Source organism: Columba livia, chromosome 2 (assembly GCF_036013475.1).
Source record: "Columba livia isolate bColLiv1 breed racing homer chromosome 2, bColLiv1.pat.W.v2, whole genome shotgun sequence".
In the NCBI taxonomy this organism is placed as follows: Eukaryota; Metazoa; Chordata; class Aves; order Columbiformes; family Columbidae; genus Columba; species Columba livia.
Window position 1 is genome coordinate 129,088,750 of NC_088603.1, and position 18,077 is coordinate 129,106,826.

At 37.8% G+C, this 18,077-nt stretch overlaps 1 protein-coding gene across 11 annotated transcripts in view; it reads right to left on the reverse strand.

The window, feature by feature from the left end:
• STAU2 (staufen double-stranded RNA binding protein 2) overlaps positions 1-18,077 on the reverse strand; it is a 172,775-nt gene that overhangs the window by 37,468 nt on the left and 117,230 nt on the right. Inside the window, exon 14 of one of the 11 annotated variants that reach the window (XM_065053809.1) lies at positions 359-17,503. The exons of the other annotated variants lie outside the window; for them this stretch is intronic. Within the exon in view, the coding sequence (XP_064909881.1) occupies positions 17,423-17,503 (81 nt within the window). The 3' untranslated portion in view covers positions 359-17,422. Of the gene's footprint in view, positions 1-358; positions 17,504-18,077 lie in introns of those variants that run through there. 11 annotated transcript variants of the gene reach the window in all.

Sequence of the window (18,077 nt, forward strand, 5' to 3'; positions counted from 1 at the left end):
GCCAAAGTTTGAGGCCCTGAGGGCTGTTTCTACTACGAGGAGAAAATTATGAAGTCAAGCATCATTTAGGCATATCTAGTTAAAAAAACAAACAAACAAACAAAAAAACCACACCAAAACAACCTCCAAAGTCACCCTCCCCCAACTTCACTTGTTTCCTTGAGTGCAGGAGATATATAACAACAAAAAATCTCTGCCATCCCTTCTTGAAGCCTTTTCGGCCAGCATTCAGACCTTTGTGGGACTGTCACAGTGCTTATCTAATTCTTTTTTGCACTTTCTTTTCCTCCTTTGAGTCTTTTGCTATGTTATTTCTCCTATTTTTTATCTTCTTTTTATTTTTTCCTTCTCTTTCAGATATACCTGATTTTCATACAGATTAATTTAATATCCAGTCATACCCTTCCATCTAATTCAAATGCCTGAGTCCCGCTGCACCCCCCATACCTGTATATTTTTGGGGGGTGATATGTGCCTGGGGTGAGAGTGGAGGCTGCTGTTATTTGAACCACTGTAAGCATGAGCTTACCTGTTCTTTAAAGGAAGGATGGAACATCCACCAAGTTCCACAGTATTTCACCCAAACACGCATGCCAAAAATTTGCATTTTTGGGATGTTGTGCAGCCCCTTCTGGTTTGCCTAACGTACCCCTCTGAGCTGGCTCCAGAGTCCACAGCCAGACCATCACTTGTGCTGGCTGTGCCAGCGCTGTGAGCAAAGGAAGCGGTCGCCTCCTCTCCCTCGCTGCTGGCAGGATAAACAGCTGCAATAGCTCAAAGGAAAGCATGGTAGAGGGTCAGGAATGAGCAGCCAAGAGTGGAGGGAAGGCAGGATGGCACTTTTGGCACTGGCGTCAGCACACCTGGCTTTAAGTATTCATCAGAGTAGCCTCATCCATTGAAACCTCTCTCAGCCTTGTGCAAGAAGTGCTTGTGCCAGCAGCTGCCAGTTCTAATGTGAGAATTTGCATAGAAACTACCCAAATTCTGTATCCTATATGGAAAAGAGGTTAATTTTTAAATAATGACATTATGAGCATAAAGGATCTCCACGCTTTCTATCCAGCATATTTAAATATCTATGCATATGAATTACAGAACACAACAGGAAGATGCTCATGATGAACTCTACCTTGATCTTGCACCGACACAAGGGATTTTTGGTATTTCATAGCCCTAGTAGCTGGAGCCCTTAAAAATTTTAAGAATGTAGGAGTCTCCAAAAGACTGCTATGAAAGAAGAATACAATTTAAAGGGCGACTTGCCCAATGTTAATGGTGGCATTTGTGGCAAAGCTCTCTTGTGCCCAGTTCCCCATCTCCTCTCCCATCTGACCGCAGTGCTTTCCTCACAACAGGAGCCCAACTATTATCTTCAAAGGGGAAAACACTGTGTGAGTAAGCTGTAAAAATAGCTGGAGAGGAGCACAACAGAGAATGCCCTGCTAGTATTTCCTCTTGCAGATGCACATTTTGAGATAAATCTTTGGCATCAGCACTTGAAGCAATACACACAGCATTCTCTAAATTACTTCAGCAGTTGTGATATACCTACAGCCCCAATCTGTAACACCAATATTAAACTAGAAAAAGCGTGCATAAAATCTATATTACCACATTCATTTCAAAAGGACATTTGGCTAATATAAAATTCAGCATCATCTTCATTGATGGTTCAGGGAAATAAAGTCGTAATAAATTGCTGCAAGGCAAAGTACTAATGATTGAACGAGGCTATGCAATTAAGATGTAACTTTTTAAATCACCTTTGAGGTTAAACGCAGAAGAATTATGAGTAAAAGGGCAATTAAATGCCAGACTTTCCAAGCTAAGTTCTCCTCATCAAAGATTCAGTTACCTAAATTGTTTTTCACTATTTCAGAGGAAGAGCTGGGTGTAACAATATTTCATCCCCCACAAGAGGAAGTAAAGAATACTCTTTCAAACAAAAGCATTACCAGGCTATCAAAATCTTTACAAAGAAAAATAAACTAATCAAGATTGATCTACTAGGGCTCTCAAGTTCCCAAATTCCTAAATGTTAACATTAGGTTATAAAAGGGAAAACAGTGTAAAATGCAGCCATTATCATCTTCATATCACAACCTTGAGTAATATACATCTTAATGAAACATGAGTTACATGAGCAGCGTACTTTCTATAATCTGTAACTTTTTATATAAGTTTACATGCTGTGTTCAAAATTACTTTCCTTCCAAAATCTTTTAAGACTTATTTTTGAGGAGAAACGTGGATCCATTTACGCTCTGATCCTGCAAACCCTTACATATCTGACTAACTTTAGTGTATATAACATTTCTGTTGAGTAAAACTATTCAAATTTAAGTGATTTCAAGACTGTGAAGCCAATTTAACTTTTCTTCAAGGGACATATGAAAAATCTAATACTTACTGAAAAATTAAACTAACTGCAAGCTATAGTTCTGCATGAAAATTATAAAAATATGCTTTGCCTAATATTTAAGATAGTAACATTTTTTTTTTTCCGCATTTCCTTTCTCTTTCCAAGTGACAATGTGCCACTACATTTGTATAAATCAATATCAGAATTTTGTATTGTCATATCATATTGTATCTAAAGCTTCCAAGGCATGTTAAGATGAAGCAGTTTAATAACCTCACTTGTTTTGTGAGGTTTTATGCCTCTACGTCTAGCAGAAAAGAATGGACAAAAATGAATATAAGGAAAATGACGTATAAGAAAACAGGCTTCCCAACCAAGATCAGTAATATTTTTATTATGGAGCTGTAAGATTTAGACTACTATATCTGCATCACATAAACAAATAAAGACCACATGCAATTTTCCCTTGAGCAGAATGAAGAAGGGAGAAAAAGAAGTAGATTTGACGGATGCCAGTCACATCACTTACTGCATGTCTAGAAAGACTTTAGAAGGCATATCTATTCCAAAATAACTAAATAAATTCAAAATTCACACCAGTTTGTTGCAAGAGGTCACAGCTTTTATTTTAAACTAGGAATGTGCTATTTTGCTCGAACTTAAAACACCCATGCACAACGTTCCTTTAAAAAAACACCACACTGAAAAATGTTCTCTTACAATGCACAGGACAAAACTGATTTTCTTACTGATTGAAGTAAAACCAAAGTATCTCTAATTAAAAACTTACTTCCAGAGTAGATAAAAGAAGAGTTTAGGAGGATGAGAGAAAAAGAAGTATATTAAAATGTGGTGCTTTTTACCTTGTGAAAAATGTACACCTTTATCTTATCTTCATTCACGTTAGCCCTGTAGGAACAGTTGCAACAGTACTGTACGAATTTAATTGTACATAAGCTTAAAACAAGTAATGTTAGTTACTGCTGCTATTTGCATCAGAATAAAAATCCAGTTTTCTGATTTTCAAAAAACTTACAAGCCTCCTCACAGAGCTGTTTACAACAGCCTTTGCAGCTTAACATTTCTGAGATATGTAGGCAGCTTTCCTGACATGCGGAAAAGAGTGCAGGTTATTTGAGTATTCAGCATCATAAAACACAGTCACTGATATAAAAGCTGAAAATGTGCATACCAGCCTTTTATTGTGCGTTTACAGCCCAATTGAAGTTTATGAATAAATATTCATTAAAAGTTGGATTATTACTTGTTGGGTATGCTGGCATTATGTTAGCGCTAAACTAAAAACCAGCATTTCTACTTGCTGTAAGCGATTGAGCTTCTCTACGTACATCTGTAATTTTAAAAAATTCCTCCTGCTTCCACAACAACCTTCTGCTAATTTTCTTCAATTTTCTGCTCCACTAACTTAAAAGTCATTTCCTTAAGAAAACAGATGACAGACAACCTGAGTGACTGATTATATTGTGCCATCACTTTGTTTTTTCTCTGAGGCCTTGGTTTAAGAGGATGGATGTTAGTGTAAATGACAGAAAGGGGAGCTTCGCATAGGATTTCACTTCTGTTCAAAGACAAGCTAATGCAACCTCGCTGAGGTGCAATCAACTTGACAAATGGATGCTGTGCAGCCCTGTGCCTCTCGCTGAAACCCGAGAGTCTGATTTACACAATATTCCCCCTGTAAATGGAGGGAAGCCCAAATTCCAATCAGACTTAACGCTGCTCGGCTGTATAATGGGGCTGATCTGATAATTCCTCCCATATAATGAAATCTGATAATAGTGGGAAAAAATACATCAGAGAGAATGGAATACATTAATGAACTTGTAAAAATACACTTAAGTTTTACCAGATTTAATAAACAGACGAGGGATGGCTCAGACTGTGAGTCTTCATATGTGGTCAGCAGTTCTCGGGTTTAACAATGAAGCTGACTGAAAATACAGAGTTTCTATTTACAATTGACTACATTCACCACACCTTTTTTCAGATGGCCAGGAAAAGAAAAAAAAAAGTATTTAAACATCAAAGTAAGCTTTGTAATATGTTTACATGTCTTGCCTTGTTCTGTTTCTCCTTCAAACTAAACTAATTCTACGATACAAACTGTTTTCTCAGGGAAATGTGAGTCAGATAAAATGTTTTCCTACCCATGAACGTTTCATTTGCTAACTGGAAAAAATAGGAAACATTTGCTTTTAGACTTTTAAGGGTCTTTTTTTTAATTGAAAAACAAAGACAATTCTATTTCAAAACCCTTTTTACAGAAGTTCGACAGCTGGTACAAAAATTAACTGAATGTTTATCCTGGAAAAAAGTCACAGAAATGTCTATTAAAATCAGGATTTTATGTGTATCATAATAAACTACTCCAATTGTCATTGTTCTCTACAAATAAACATTTTGCCTTAGCAGCTACAATTGCAACCAGAAGCTGTTCTCACACGTACCCGAGTTGAGCAGTGCAGGACTTTTAGGGTTCTATTTACTTTGCTGTTGTCACAAATAAAAGAAAAAAAGAAAAAACTTATGCAAACATTTCATGCTGAAGTGAATGGATTTCAACAGCTGCTGATTTGGTGACATCGAGAACCCCAGTGGAGATGTCCTGCTGAATTAACGTCTTGGAAATGTTAAAAAGAAACTTCAAACAGCCCTTGTTTAGCAGGCGGTCGAGGCTCGCTCTCGGTGGGGATCATGTGAAGACTAGCAGAGCAGTCACTCAGTCATGAATCAGAGTTGTCAATAGTTGCCTATTTTCTCAACAGGTGTCTCAATCACACGCCATAATCCTTCCCCCCACAGGCTTCTGTTTAATAGTACTCACTATGGCACAGGGCACTGGTTTTGCTTATGTGAGACATACATTGATTTCTTAATAACCAGCTCCCTCCTGTAGTCTCTGCTGAACCTTATATTCAGTATAAACATGACTCTCTCGCCTATGTGAGCCAGCGGGGAAAGCATGAGAACTGTAACACGGGAGTGAGGAAGCATTTAATCCTTTGTTATTGCTGCAGATAAGCACGGCAAACACCAAATGATTGTCCACTCTTTTGCCAGATAATTACAAAATGCTATTATATTGAGGTACACTTTGTGAATCACTATGCAGTAATCACTTGGCACTCGGACAGAAAGGCATCACTGATATAAAGGATCTTACGGTAAATAAAAATGTAGGGAAATGTTTCGTATTAACTAAACAAAAAGTTTAAATTGAAAACCCAAGAAGCCATTTTCAAAAGGACTTTAAAAAATAACTTTCAATCACGACTTTTTATAGAATTTTTTGTAATTAATTTTGTTAAGTTTTGAAATCCTCATTTCTTTTATATGGCCCACGCATACATGTAAGCACTAAAGTAAATTAAGTCCAATGGGTCACAGCTGTCAGAATCCTGAAGAAATATAAATATTCACAGAAAATTTTAAATTACATACAGTTTTTACTCTATAAAAAAGTGTTTATCTCTTTGCTTACAGCTATGCAATTTGAGCCACATCAGTATTAAGCAACACCACAAAAAGATGTAGAGAAACTTTTCTTGGTTTTTCTGTCAAAAGGCAGTAAATATTCGACAAGACTTACTGAGCTTGCACAAATCGCATCATTTACGATGTGAATTAGAACCAACTTTGTATCACCAAACTACGCTGGGCTTCCTGTTGTTACCTTTGGTTTTCAATTTTAACTCTTATATGTACACAAAATACTGATTATCTGAAGTAATCTTTTGTATTTTCAGGCCAGTCTCTTCCTGTATCAGTGGCAGAAGCATGTTTGTAAAATAACGTAGGCAGGTTAGTAGCAGTGTGTTTCACTTCTATAGTAACAGCTCCTGCAGAAACTACAGCTTCCGCATGACTCGCAAATTAAACATAAAAGGACATCTACCAAAAAATATACCAGCTTTATGCAATGGTTTGAGATCATAAGCCCTTTCAATTCAGACTTCATAAAAAATTTCCCTTAGGAAGGCAAATTCTCCAAATGTAGCATACAATTTAATAATTTCCAAATACCTTTGAAATTCATGTCAAATTAAGTCAGACAGTAAAACTGATGTAGTTTTATCATTTCAGCTGTATGTCAAAATTCTTCCACATTGCTGGATAACATGAAAGTGCAGCACCAGTTCCTGTCACCCTCAATTTAAAAACTTTTGATATACTACCTCTGAGCATGGAGTTGTTTAAATACTATCTCTAACATCAGTAAACTGCATGTACCACCTGCACTGTGACTTGAATTACTGAAATACAACACTACACAATTAAAGAGATCATCTCAGATTTCAGCAGAAAAAACATGGTACTGAAGAAGTTCATATCAAAATATTTTAAATATATTTCAAACGTGAAATATCATTTGATTGTGTATCTGATGTATACACAGATTATTAATTTATAGAGTATACACCATAGGAACAAGTTGTTTTAAGTATGTTGATAGATGCATATAGTCTGGGGCAGATCTTGAAAATGCTTGACCTTAACGTACAAGTAATCCTTGGGAATCAATTTTAACTACTTGCATAAGTGCTTTGTAATTTGACTTGTAATTTTTCACAATTTCTGTAAAAATGGACATAAAATATAGACATTACTTCCTATGTTGTACAGACAGCATGTCAGTATATTTTTTTCGCTCTGAGGTAATTTGTAATAATTTTGTTTCCACTCATAACCTTAGTTTTATTTTATTCAAAATCGTATTTTGACCTAAGACTGGACTGACCAATTGGTTTCCACAGGATTGCTTCCCGTGCATTTGTAGAAAGAAAACTTGCATTTTTTAAGATTTATTTTATCCGTAATGTTTAAGACTAGGTAAGGATATTACATAGAGAATATACAGAATGATTATTTAGAGAACACAAATACATCCTCAGCAAATGCAACTTTTAATGAGCTTTACTTACAACAACTCAACGGGCACTGATTGATTGATTCTGAACAGGAGCCCAGCCTCATACAGACCACATTCATCAAAAGCATCCTAATCATAGCAGCATATTAACATTTTGAACTTTACTCCCAGTACTGAAGGAATGCAACTCCTGAAATAATGAAATTTAGGGGAAATGGAATCTCGTTTTCTATATGTGAAGACCTACTTTCAACACAGAGAATGCATTCTTGCTGCATTCACTGCTTTCTCCCCAGCAAAGAGCAATAAATTATAAAAAAGCAGCTATTTCAGAGCAAACCTGTAATGTTGACACGTAATCATTATAAAAATGGAACTTTCAACAGGTAATCTGCAATGATGCAAGTTCCATCTCATTCAGATGCAGCTCATTTACTCCAGAAAAAAAAAAGGACAAAATTTTAAAAAAGGAACAAACTACACTAGTAAAAGTAATGCAAAAGCTACAGCAGCAAACCCTTAGACACATAGTCAGCATGATGTCAGGAAACAGGAAAGTGTTATTGTCTTTAAAGGTGGCATCGATATTCTAGAACTTGACCATGCTCAGCTCTAAACTCCAAATTTTAAAAGGTATATTGACAGATTATATGGTTCTGAAAAAGAGTTAGAAGAATAAGGTGTGTAAAATCTCTGCATTTCAAGACTAAAGAAGCTTAAGTTATTCTGCTTATGACAGAAGGTATGGGTAACCTAACAGTGGGCCTGTAGCACCTATGAGAGAGATTAGCAGGGAGACAAAAATAAGATTCTGTAAAAGGCAGAACAGACAAGAAGAAAGACATACAACTTCTCAGACTACAATAGGGAAAGAGTGATATTGAGCCTTTTCTTTTTTCTGCCAGACACAGAATGTAATGGAAGTTTAAGCTGCAAACTCTGAAATGTGGTCTTCAAGTAAGTTCACAGCATAAACGCAGTATACCAGCACACTCACACTGTTCATTTCAAGACCTGAAAGGCCTTTTCTGACTTCTTCGTATGTTAGAAACCAAAGTATATCACATGGTTATACCACTTTTGTCTGGTAACTTGGCTTGCTTACATTCTGATTCTTACTTGAAATGGAGAACGTGGTCAGGAACGCATAAGTATGTAACATAGGCCCTAGAGTCTTGTTTCATCTGACAAAAGACCATCCCTGTCAAAATTGCACTCTTGCTCAAACCATCAGTCAAATACAAGTCTTTGATACTCCAGGCTGCTGCTCTCTCAACTGTGAAATGGTTTGTGATCTGGAACCAGGTTTCCAAGGGAGGTCTAGGAGAGAAGTAAGAGGCACTACTCAAAAGTAGACCTGTGAGACATCGTGGCTCTTCAAGATACAACCCAGCACACATATCTGTCATCAGGACAAGGGCCATGAATTCCTGTGATTCCAACAAGCCTTTACTTTTCTATACTTCCTTCCACCTTTTTCTAAAACCATTGACAAAAATTTCCCCTTCAGTTACTTTTGGCCAGCAGGAGGCAATGTGCATGCAAGTACCAGCTGTGACTTAGAAAACTGAAAGAGCAAAAGGCAGTTAAAAATACACATTATTTGTTCTACTGTAAAAAGTGAGATATGGGTAGAAACTGCAGCTTTCATGCAGTTTGGACATAAAAAACTGACTGTAGGAACATCAGTTCTTAGTGTGACTGTGTTCAGAGATGCCGTGTTTTACTTTCATGCACTTAGACAAGATCCCAGCCAAAATAAAGACGGGATACTAACCCCAGGCAATGTAGCTACGTTTGGTATTTCACCTCAGATCAACTTCTATTCACATCAGTTGAACCTGCATTTCTGATTGCCTGTACATTTTCACAGACGGATCATCAGGTAATCTAATGGGACGACTCATAAGCAGACCTATATGAATATGAAAATGTTTACAGGATCAAGACATTTGGTCAGAATTTCTTAATGAACTAGTGGCATGGATACTCATCTAGTATCATCTTGAACTGAATGGGTAAAGCTCCTGAAAAAAGAGAAAGCATGCAGTTGTTTAAAAGCTGTGGGTGCTCTTTGTTTCTGAATACTGTAGTTTAAGGAATCTCAAATCAGAATTCCAGAATTAGAGCATATATTTGAAATGCAACCTTTAATTTTTCTCTCAAGGCTTTAACTCATACCTTACACTTTGGATCACAGTTTATTATTTTTGAAGCTTCATTATTAACCTTTAACTTTACTAAAACTGTTCAGTTATCATGAGTGCTACTATCCTGTTACACACAGCACTGTCCTTAGGCTGCTGATGGAACACATCTTGCCTAAATATCTCAGTAAGTGATAACCTTTGAAACAACTTCTGGCAGGCAGTTACATCAAACTGGTTCATACCTTCTCATGCTTTTTTCAATTAAAAAAGTCTTTCAAGCAAATAATTATATTCCTTTTTTTTAATCTTACACTTCAAAATGCTACCTTTTTTTATTTAATCAAAACAGTCTTAAGTAGCTTTTAATCACTTAGCTTTTTTGTCTGAAGTTGAAGTTTTATTGAAAACAGCCAGTTTATTCCTTATCATTTTTCTCGCTGTTTAGTCATGATCAGAAACAAGATGTTCCTCAAGATATTTCATAATTTCATCAAATTCTATACTTCCTGTTTTTCCAACTGGTTTCAGGACTGTTCTGTTCATTCCACTGCTTATTTTGTCACATTTCCCAAGTCTCACCATAACTCAATTCTTGCCATATTGCTGTATGTTCTAGAGGCTATTTAGATATGAAGTGCTCTTGGCTTGTTATCCTCAAAGGCATATCTTGTACACAGAAAATAATTTGCTTCTAACTCAACAGTTAGCTTGCTGCTCTTCCTTTCAGTGACATACGTTGATATAAAGTATAACTGTGACAATTTTACTTGGTCACTGGCTTCATGCAAGTTATTTTGGTTTTTGACAGGTAAATAAAACCCTCCTGTTTTATCATGACTTGGCAACACTGTTAAGATAGGAAGAGGAATGTCTAAACATATCAAAACAGAGATTCCTAAGGCAGATGCAGTAAGACCTAAAAAGTGTATTAGAGCAGTCATTTCTCTAGCTGAAGAACTAAGACATATTGCACTTAAAAGGAGAGTGTTGGGGGGAAAGTGTGGGCATTCATTGCCACGCTGCTCAGCTGACTCTTCAAGAAGCTCCTTTGCTGCTAAAAATGTGTCCATGAACTTCCTCCAACAGTGAAAATCACTTTCACAGAGCAGCTCCAGCCACATTAAAGCTGGCGGCTTTTATTTTTCACATCTCGTCTCTCCTAAAACATTTGTTAGAGAGCAAAACTGAGAGTCCAAATTGCCAAGTTTCTTTAAAATCCCAAATACTGTTATTTACTGAATATTGGTCTTATATCACTTAAGCCTCAAAGACAATTTGACCTGAAAAGAGACACAAAGCCACCAGAAATACGAAGGATGCAGCCAAAATTTTTATTTTCAGTACACTATACATAGTTCTTTTACTCTGATTAAAAGTCACAGCAAAACAGTCTTTGAGAAAAGAAAATTAATTTCAGCTCTTCCCATCTACATTTGTCTCAGGTGTTACCTTTTCTAAACGCAAAATGATTAATTTAAAAGTATAACTTTCCCTTTTAAATGAAAATATATATTTTCCCAAACATAATTTCCTTACACTCTACTAAACACAGACCGGAATGGCTAAAGGCTACAAATTTTTAGGTTCTCCACTGATGCATTAACTAAACAAAAAAGACAACCTTACTTGTTTCAGAAAGCTTTATTAGAATAGGAATCTTTGAAGACAAACACAAAAGATTCTAATATATTTAGATTTTATAATGTAAACAACTAATTTAATGCATCACTAACAATATACAATAGTCGCCATCTTGCAACATGAATGCAAGTAAGAAACTGATGTAATCTGGGACATATTTCAAAACAATTAATTTGAGAATAAAAAAAGAACTTTTATTATGTAAACTCTCCCTGCTTGCCTTTTTTAAAAGGATCAGAAAACTGCAGCAGTTGAACCTTTGCTAAATGATGGTAAGAAGCAATCTTTTGAACTGGCCTCTAAATTAAGAACAAGTAATTGCCTGAGAAATGGTATTTGATCAAAAGGGGTTTAAGTGTTATTTATCAGGAGAGTTCCAAAAAACTCCACAAGATCCTGTTTATTTAAATGAGGGCCAAAAAACATTCATTTTTTTGGAAATTTTCTCAAAGTATTTTGACATGTCTAAATTGTGTATTTGCCAGCATGTCAGGCTTCTTCTGTGCTAATACTTCTGTTCTATAAGGGCAAATGGGGATTAAAGCATTTTTGGGTCAAGCCAACATTTGATGCCTCCTTTTGATTTCCTTACCTCTCTCTCAAACCCATATCTTCTTGTTAACTATTTTGCATCTAAGAAATCATAGCAAACATTGCTTTCCATTTTTTTTCTTTTCTACTATTTTCCTCATAAGCATGGATGGATACATGATGACAAAAGAGTTCTACACACCGATCTCTGTTTATTTTTTATTTAACTTGAAAGAGTGAACCTGTTCTTTGTCACACTCCAAAATCAAACCCCAGGTTCTGCAGTATTATCTGCATTGATGAAGAGAGACACCCTAGGAAGCCCCACTCGCATGAACAAAGCTTCGTGTATGTACACCCAGCTGCCCCCTAAATGACTGACAGTGTATTATTGTACCACTTTGCATAAATGACAATGGAGTATTGAATCAAATACAACAACACAGAAATCTCCCCAATTCGTAATTTCAATCAGCATGCTGTGCTACAAAAAATTACCCCAATTATTCAAAAAAATGTTAAAGTTTGAAACATGTAGGGAGTCATCTGAAATAGGACTGACTTGCTGAACAGCCTGACATTCTGAAGCAATAGTTAAATGGGCTTTCTATGATCTCACAAACCAGCTAAAATCTTTCCATTACTGGGATGAGCCTTGTAGCCACTATCAGCAAAAGGTGTGCTTTTTATGTAAATAGCTGAGGTGTGATAAGTACATGGACTACTCAGAGAACTGAGCTTTCAGCATTTGTCTTCCTTTATCAAGCTGCCAATACAAGAGATTCAGCAACACCAGAGGTATAAACCTGTGCCAAGATGGCCTTTATGAATCCATGCCATGTAACCAAGTTTTTAAAATCCTGAAGCAAATGTAAAGCTTTTTTATAGACAGCTGAATGCTGAGGAAGGGAAGCTATCATTTCATCTGCAGCTTATGCTTAGAAGAATTACACAAGGGAGGAAGAAGATGACTTTCTGGGTACCTTTGAGGAACACAGTGACGCCAGCTGAACATGACTTACTACCTCAAATTGCCTTTGTAGCCTGACCTAGAAATCTGTGCTTGGGGTTCATGTGGCAGCTTCCAGCCATGAGGAGCATGTGGCTGGGAGGTTTGGACAATGCCGCCACCAGCTGGATACCTACTGGTGGCAGGGATGGGGTTGGTTGTAGATGTATACAGTGGAAATAAAAAACAAGTTTTGTATTGGTTAAATCTGCACCCAGACTTTGGATGAGCATTCTGCAATTTCAACTGTAAACAACTTTAGAAACTTTGAAGTTATCCCTTTTAGTTTGCTCAGGTTTGGCCATTTGTAGTGAAAACCAAGATTCACTTGATGGTCAATACTAGGCTGTGGAAAATCAGAGCTTAAGACTCTCTCACTCCCAGGAGGATCTAAATCCTTCTTTTCACCTTTCAGATCAGCACCCTAACTGCCATTTTTTTTAATATTACAAAATGAGAATTTCTCCAAACTCTTCTGCTCATGCAGCTCTACTGAGCACACTGTTTAGTGAGTCAAAGAAGAGGATGACTACTCTGTGGTTATCACTTGGTGATCCTGCAGCTACCCATCTGTGCCGCTCTGCAGCATGAGGAGGGTTCCTACAGAGGGTTCATGCTCACACAGGGACAGGCATGGAATAAAATGTACATCTTCTGCACCTCGCATGAGTGTGTGAACCACTGAGCTTGTAGGTAAAGTAATCCATAATCTTTCCCAACAGTTCTGTGAATCTCAGCCATTTTCCTAGCTTCACTACAAATGCCGGAATACAAAATGAATTATTTTTTTTTTGGCTAGAGGCTTTTTTTTTCTTTATTTTGGACCAGCTTGAACTGTTTTTTTTGAGGGCATGAAGGATGAGAGGGGATTCTAGCCTGTAAAATCAATTATTTGTACAGCCGTAACGATCTGTGGAAAACTAGGTCTCACAGTCTCTCTAATGATGGGAAAGACAAAGAAAGAATATGAAGAAATACGTATAAAAATTAAAGTTTAACTTAAGAGTTCACTGTTTTGGTTTTGCTTGATACCTCCATTTTAGTGTTTATTATCTCAAGTCCTGTATCCTTGAGAGAGTGAATTACTTGGAAGTAGACTTAGATTTAGCATATGTGAGGGATCTTGCTGGAATGAAACATTAGTATTGGAACACAGATGGTCTGTAAGAGCTACAAAATGGAAGACACAAGCACATACGGAGCTTCTGGGGATGTAGGAATTCCTGTATCAAGCGAGGATATTGCACATTTGATGCTTCGAAGAGAAGGTTGGTTGGTGACTCCCTCCTGTCTCAAAAAGTAGGATGTTCTGACTCGATGATCTGAGAAATCTAGTGTGACTACAAAAACCTGTACATGAAATGAGTTTGGGAGACAAGAGAGAGACTCAGATGCTATCCTAAATGACTTATAGGAATGAAGATAAACACCTTTTTGACTGGAGATGTTTGACACAGGGCATCAATGGCAATAATGTAAAAAAGGAAAGTGAAGTAATTTTCTCAGGTAAACCATTAGCCATCAAGCTAGGGCAAATCTTCAGCTCTTTCTTGATGATGTATTTAAAAAACATCCAAGGAAGAAAGCAGAATGTTGTTGCACCAGAGATGTCTAGGAACCAAGTTTAATCTTAGAGCTCCTAAATAGGGCTCCACAACTTCCTCATGCTCAGCAAAGAACCAGACCTTTAATCTGCCTATCCGTGTTACAGGTAGCACAGCTAAGACAGCAACTTTAGAACTGAACTTTAAATTGGACAGGAATTTGCCATAATTTGCACTAAATATGCATGTATCACTACTTTTATACTTTTCCCATTACTTGACTAAGCTATTCCTTTGTTCCTCCAGTATTCCTACCCCCACCCAGAATAGACATGAGTTTCCCTACAACAGACTGAGAAAAGTGCCTCAGTGCTAAAAAACATGGGCCAAACTACAAAGAAATGAGTGTGTAAGTTATATATATGCAACACATGACCAGAGTTTGCTGTGGGAACATGGTGCTGGAAGACAGTCCAAGTTTATAGAAGTGCTTAGAGGAACTCACCACTAGGGCTGGTTGTGCTGTGTAGAGCTATCCCAAAAAGAAGAGGGAGAAGTTGTTTAAACTCTGAGTCAGAGGAAAACTGCACCGATTTGATGAAACTAAAGTGGTGACAGAGAAGAGTGCTCAGTTTTGTTACCCCACTGTATTTCACAGTACATAAGCTTGGCTATTCCCCTGTAGTTATGAACATGACCCCCTTAATTTCCCTTTAAGACTATGGTCAGAACATTTATGATGAGATCCTGGCTTCTTGAAATGAATCCTTGAAATGAAGGGGTGTAGGATGTCCAATTTAGTTTCTACTTGCACTATGTACATCCAGGGTTTGTCAGATGATTATGCAAACAAAAACCTACGAAATTTCCTTTGTACTAGGTAAATGCGTAATGCCAGCCATGTGCTGTTATTTCAAGAGAACTGGAAAAGTTAGGTGGCGAACAGAACTTTGGCAAAAGCACAGTTCTTCAGATGCAACATGTGTATATCATTATTTTGTCTTGTACAATGGTTAAGGAAATGTATTTTGAAATGGCAATTATATAATTAGTGTGTTAAGCAACTTCTTCAAATGACAAGTGATTAAACATGTATCAACAAACAGACATAGCACACTGTGTGCGGAAAATGCCACAGAATAACTCTGGCAAGCAGAGGGTGGGCAACCAAATTGAGTGTACATTTTGCTAAGGTCTTTCTTGGTCTGAAATGGAGGTGCCTACAAAGTAGGCAACTGGGTTTTGAGTGAGTGTTAGTTTTCATTCATAAGGCTTGAAAGCTTTACCAGTCCTAGAAACTAAAATTAATATATCTATTAAAAGGAAAATCCTGCCCGTCAGGGGTCAAGATGAAAAATCCAGATCCTTGTCAATCCCAACTGCAAGACAAGCTACTTGGGATGGTCTCCTCCCACTTGATTTTTGTCTCCAGCTCTGTCACCAACTTTTATCTAGTAGGTGTAGGTCTATCAACTTTTAACAGCTGACTAGGAGAAGAAGCTACCTTTTTTGCCTTCCCTCTGTTTTTTCCTGCCAGGGAAAAAGCTGTTAGATTTCTTGGTACTGCAAGTGGGCTGAGTCTCCTGTTGCAGTGTGACAAGGCAGCAAACTGACACTTTCAGCTTTCCCAAACTTCTCCAATATATTTCCCTTTTAAGCTTTTTCCCTTCCCTATCAGCCACAGCAGCAAGGAAATTCAAGATTTTTACATTTCACCACTGGTCAGCTCGGCCTAAAGTAACAGCAAAACAAACCAAACCAGAAACAGATTGCAGACTAAGGATAGAGAACAGCTGGCCTGTGGTACATGGAAGGCTGGCTCATTGCACATTGTTAATGCCTTTCTTTTCACTTCCACATGCTACACAGCACTGAAAGCCTGCTAAGGTATTTTAATGAAAGCAACTACTAAGGGTGCAGTTCCAAAACAGCTAAACTTCTCTAGGTCTCTCTATGATCCTGTTCTTCCTCCTTCATCTGTGTGCATTCCTTTTCTCTTCTTTATGCCAGGTCATGCTACTGCACAGTGAACAGGTTTAAGACAAACATTTCTACAAGAAAACAATTTTTCTGCACAGTTAATTTTTGCCTCATCCTCTTCAAGTGACATTTTACATGGTGGGTGAGCTGATCTAATAGCTTGCTGCTGTGCAAGGGGATGGCTCTCTCTCCTCTTCTCTGGGCTGGGCAGTCCTGATGTCTCCCTTGCTCCAGCTCTGGTACTCACTGAAACCCCAGTGGGCCAGTTCAACTCACTTAGCTGGCTAAAAACCTGAGTTACCTTCTGCCAGCTCAGTGGTTTAGGAAGCGGCCAGGACTGGAGATGAAGTCAATGGGAAGGAACACCAAGGTAGAGTCTCCCACCTTGAGGATATTCAAAAGCTGTCTGGACATGGTCCTGGGCAGCTGGGTGGCCCTGCTTGTGCAGGGGGGCTCCACCAGATGCCCTCCAGAGGTTCCTTCCTGCCTCAGCTGTTCTGTGATTCTGTGAACCTCACTACTCTTGTGAAACTTCACCTATAGTTGTCACTATGATATTTCACCTTTTTTTTTTTTTTTTTTCCCCTCAACAGAGAAGGAAACAGCCCCCAAAACAAACATGGTCTTTGTTTATCATCTTTTTCATTTCAAAGCATGTAAGATACCCAGAGACTGCATCAGTAGCATTTCATACCCAGCTGACATTACTGTATAAACAAACATGCATACACAGAGCACTGAAAATCCTATTCTGCATCTTCAGCAAGAGGCAGTCACATTGGGAAGCTGCTCGGGAAGCCCTGAATGAGAGCACTGAAAGGGTCTGGCAGGGAGACAGCTGCGCCTTGGTTTACATTCTGTTCCCATTCGGCAGTTAATTAGTAACTCACTTTTTGAAAATGCAAGATTACACATTCTGAACAAATAGAAACGTTTGATCTCGAGCTCATCAAGGAAAACTTGGCAGCTGCCAGGGAAAAGCAAATGTTCTATCACGTACATCCAGACTGAGATAATGCAAAACAGAAGATAAAGAATACAGAGAGCATGTACAAATGCTTCCACACACAGTTGTGGGGAACGCAGCAGACGAGGAAAAACTACCAAATACCAGACAACAACGTAGTGAGCCTAACTAAAACCTGATGGGATGACTCCTGCCTGCAACGTCAACCCAAGAGGTGCAGCTTTCTCCACACAACAAGAGTGAAGCATGGTGCTACATATCAAAAGCAGCACATGGACTGTCTCTTGGAGCACCGGGCACTCAGCTGTGGCCATGCTGGACTCACCCTAAAGGTTACAGAGTTGTCAAGTGGAAGGTGGGAGAAGGAGACCTACTTGCGTGAGATGTTTCGACGTGATCAGGTCGGAGTCCTGATGCTGAAAGGGCTGTGAAGGGAATCACCAAGTTTCGGGAAAACTGCTTGAAGAATACATGTATTTTTTTTAAATAGTAATACTTTGGTATTTTTTGTCTATGTCCAGGACAAAAACATCCACTGTGAAGTAAATCTGAACATCCAAAGAATACCAATTTTGCCTTATAACAAAACTAATTTTAAGCAGGAATTAATGCAGTGTCCAGTAAATGAACTTTTTTTCTGATGTAGCAAGGTATCTTAACAAAAAACCAATCCTTTTCATCTTTATTGGTTAGAGCACTGGACAATTTCTCATCCTCTGCATATTCACTGACTGCACCACTGTTTTTTGGGGCTTTTGCTTTTCTTACAGGGTTCTCCCTGCCAGACTCTCTTATAAAATCTATCTCATCAGTAACTCTTCCACTTCTACAATTTCTGCCCCTACTTATTTTCCTTCCAACTGTTTTAAAGTGGTAATAGTGGTAGATTATAGATAATATTACACAACTCTTATCTGTCCTGGAAAATAAAAGTATTCCATTTTATGCACTGTAAAGTGTAGAACAGTTCTAAAAACATGGTCTAATATACAACATAAA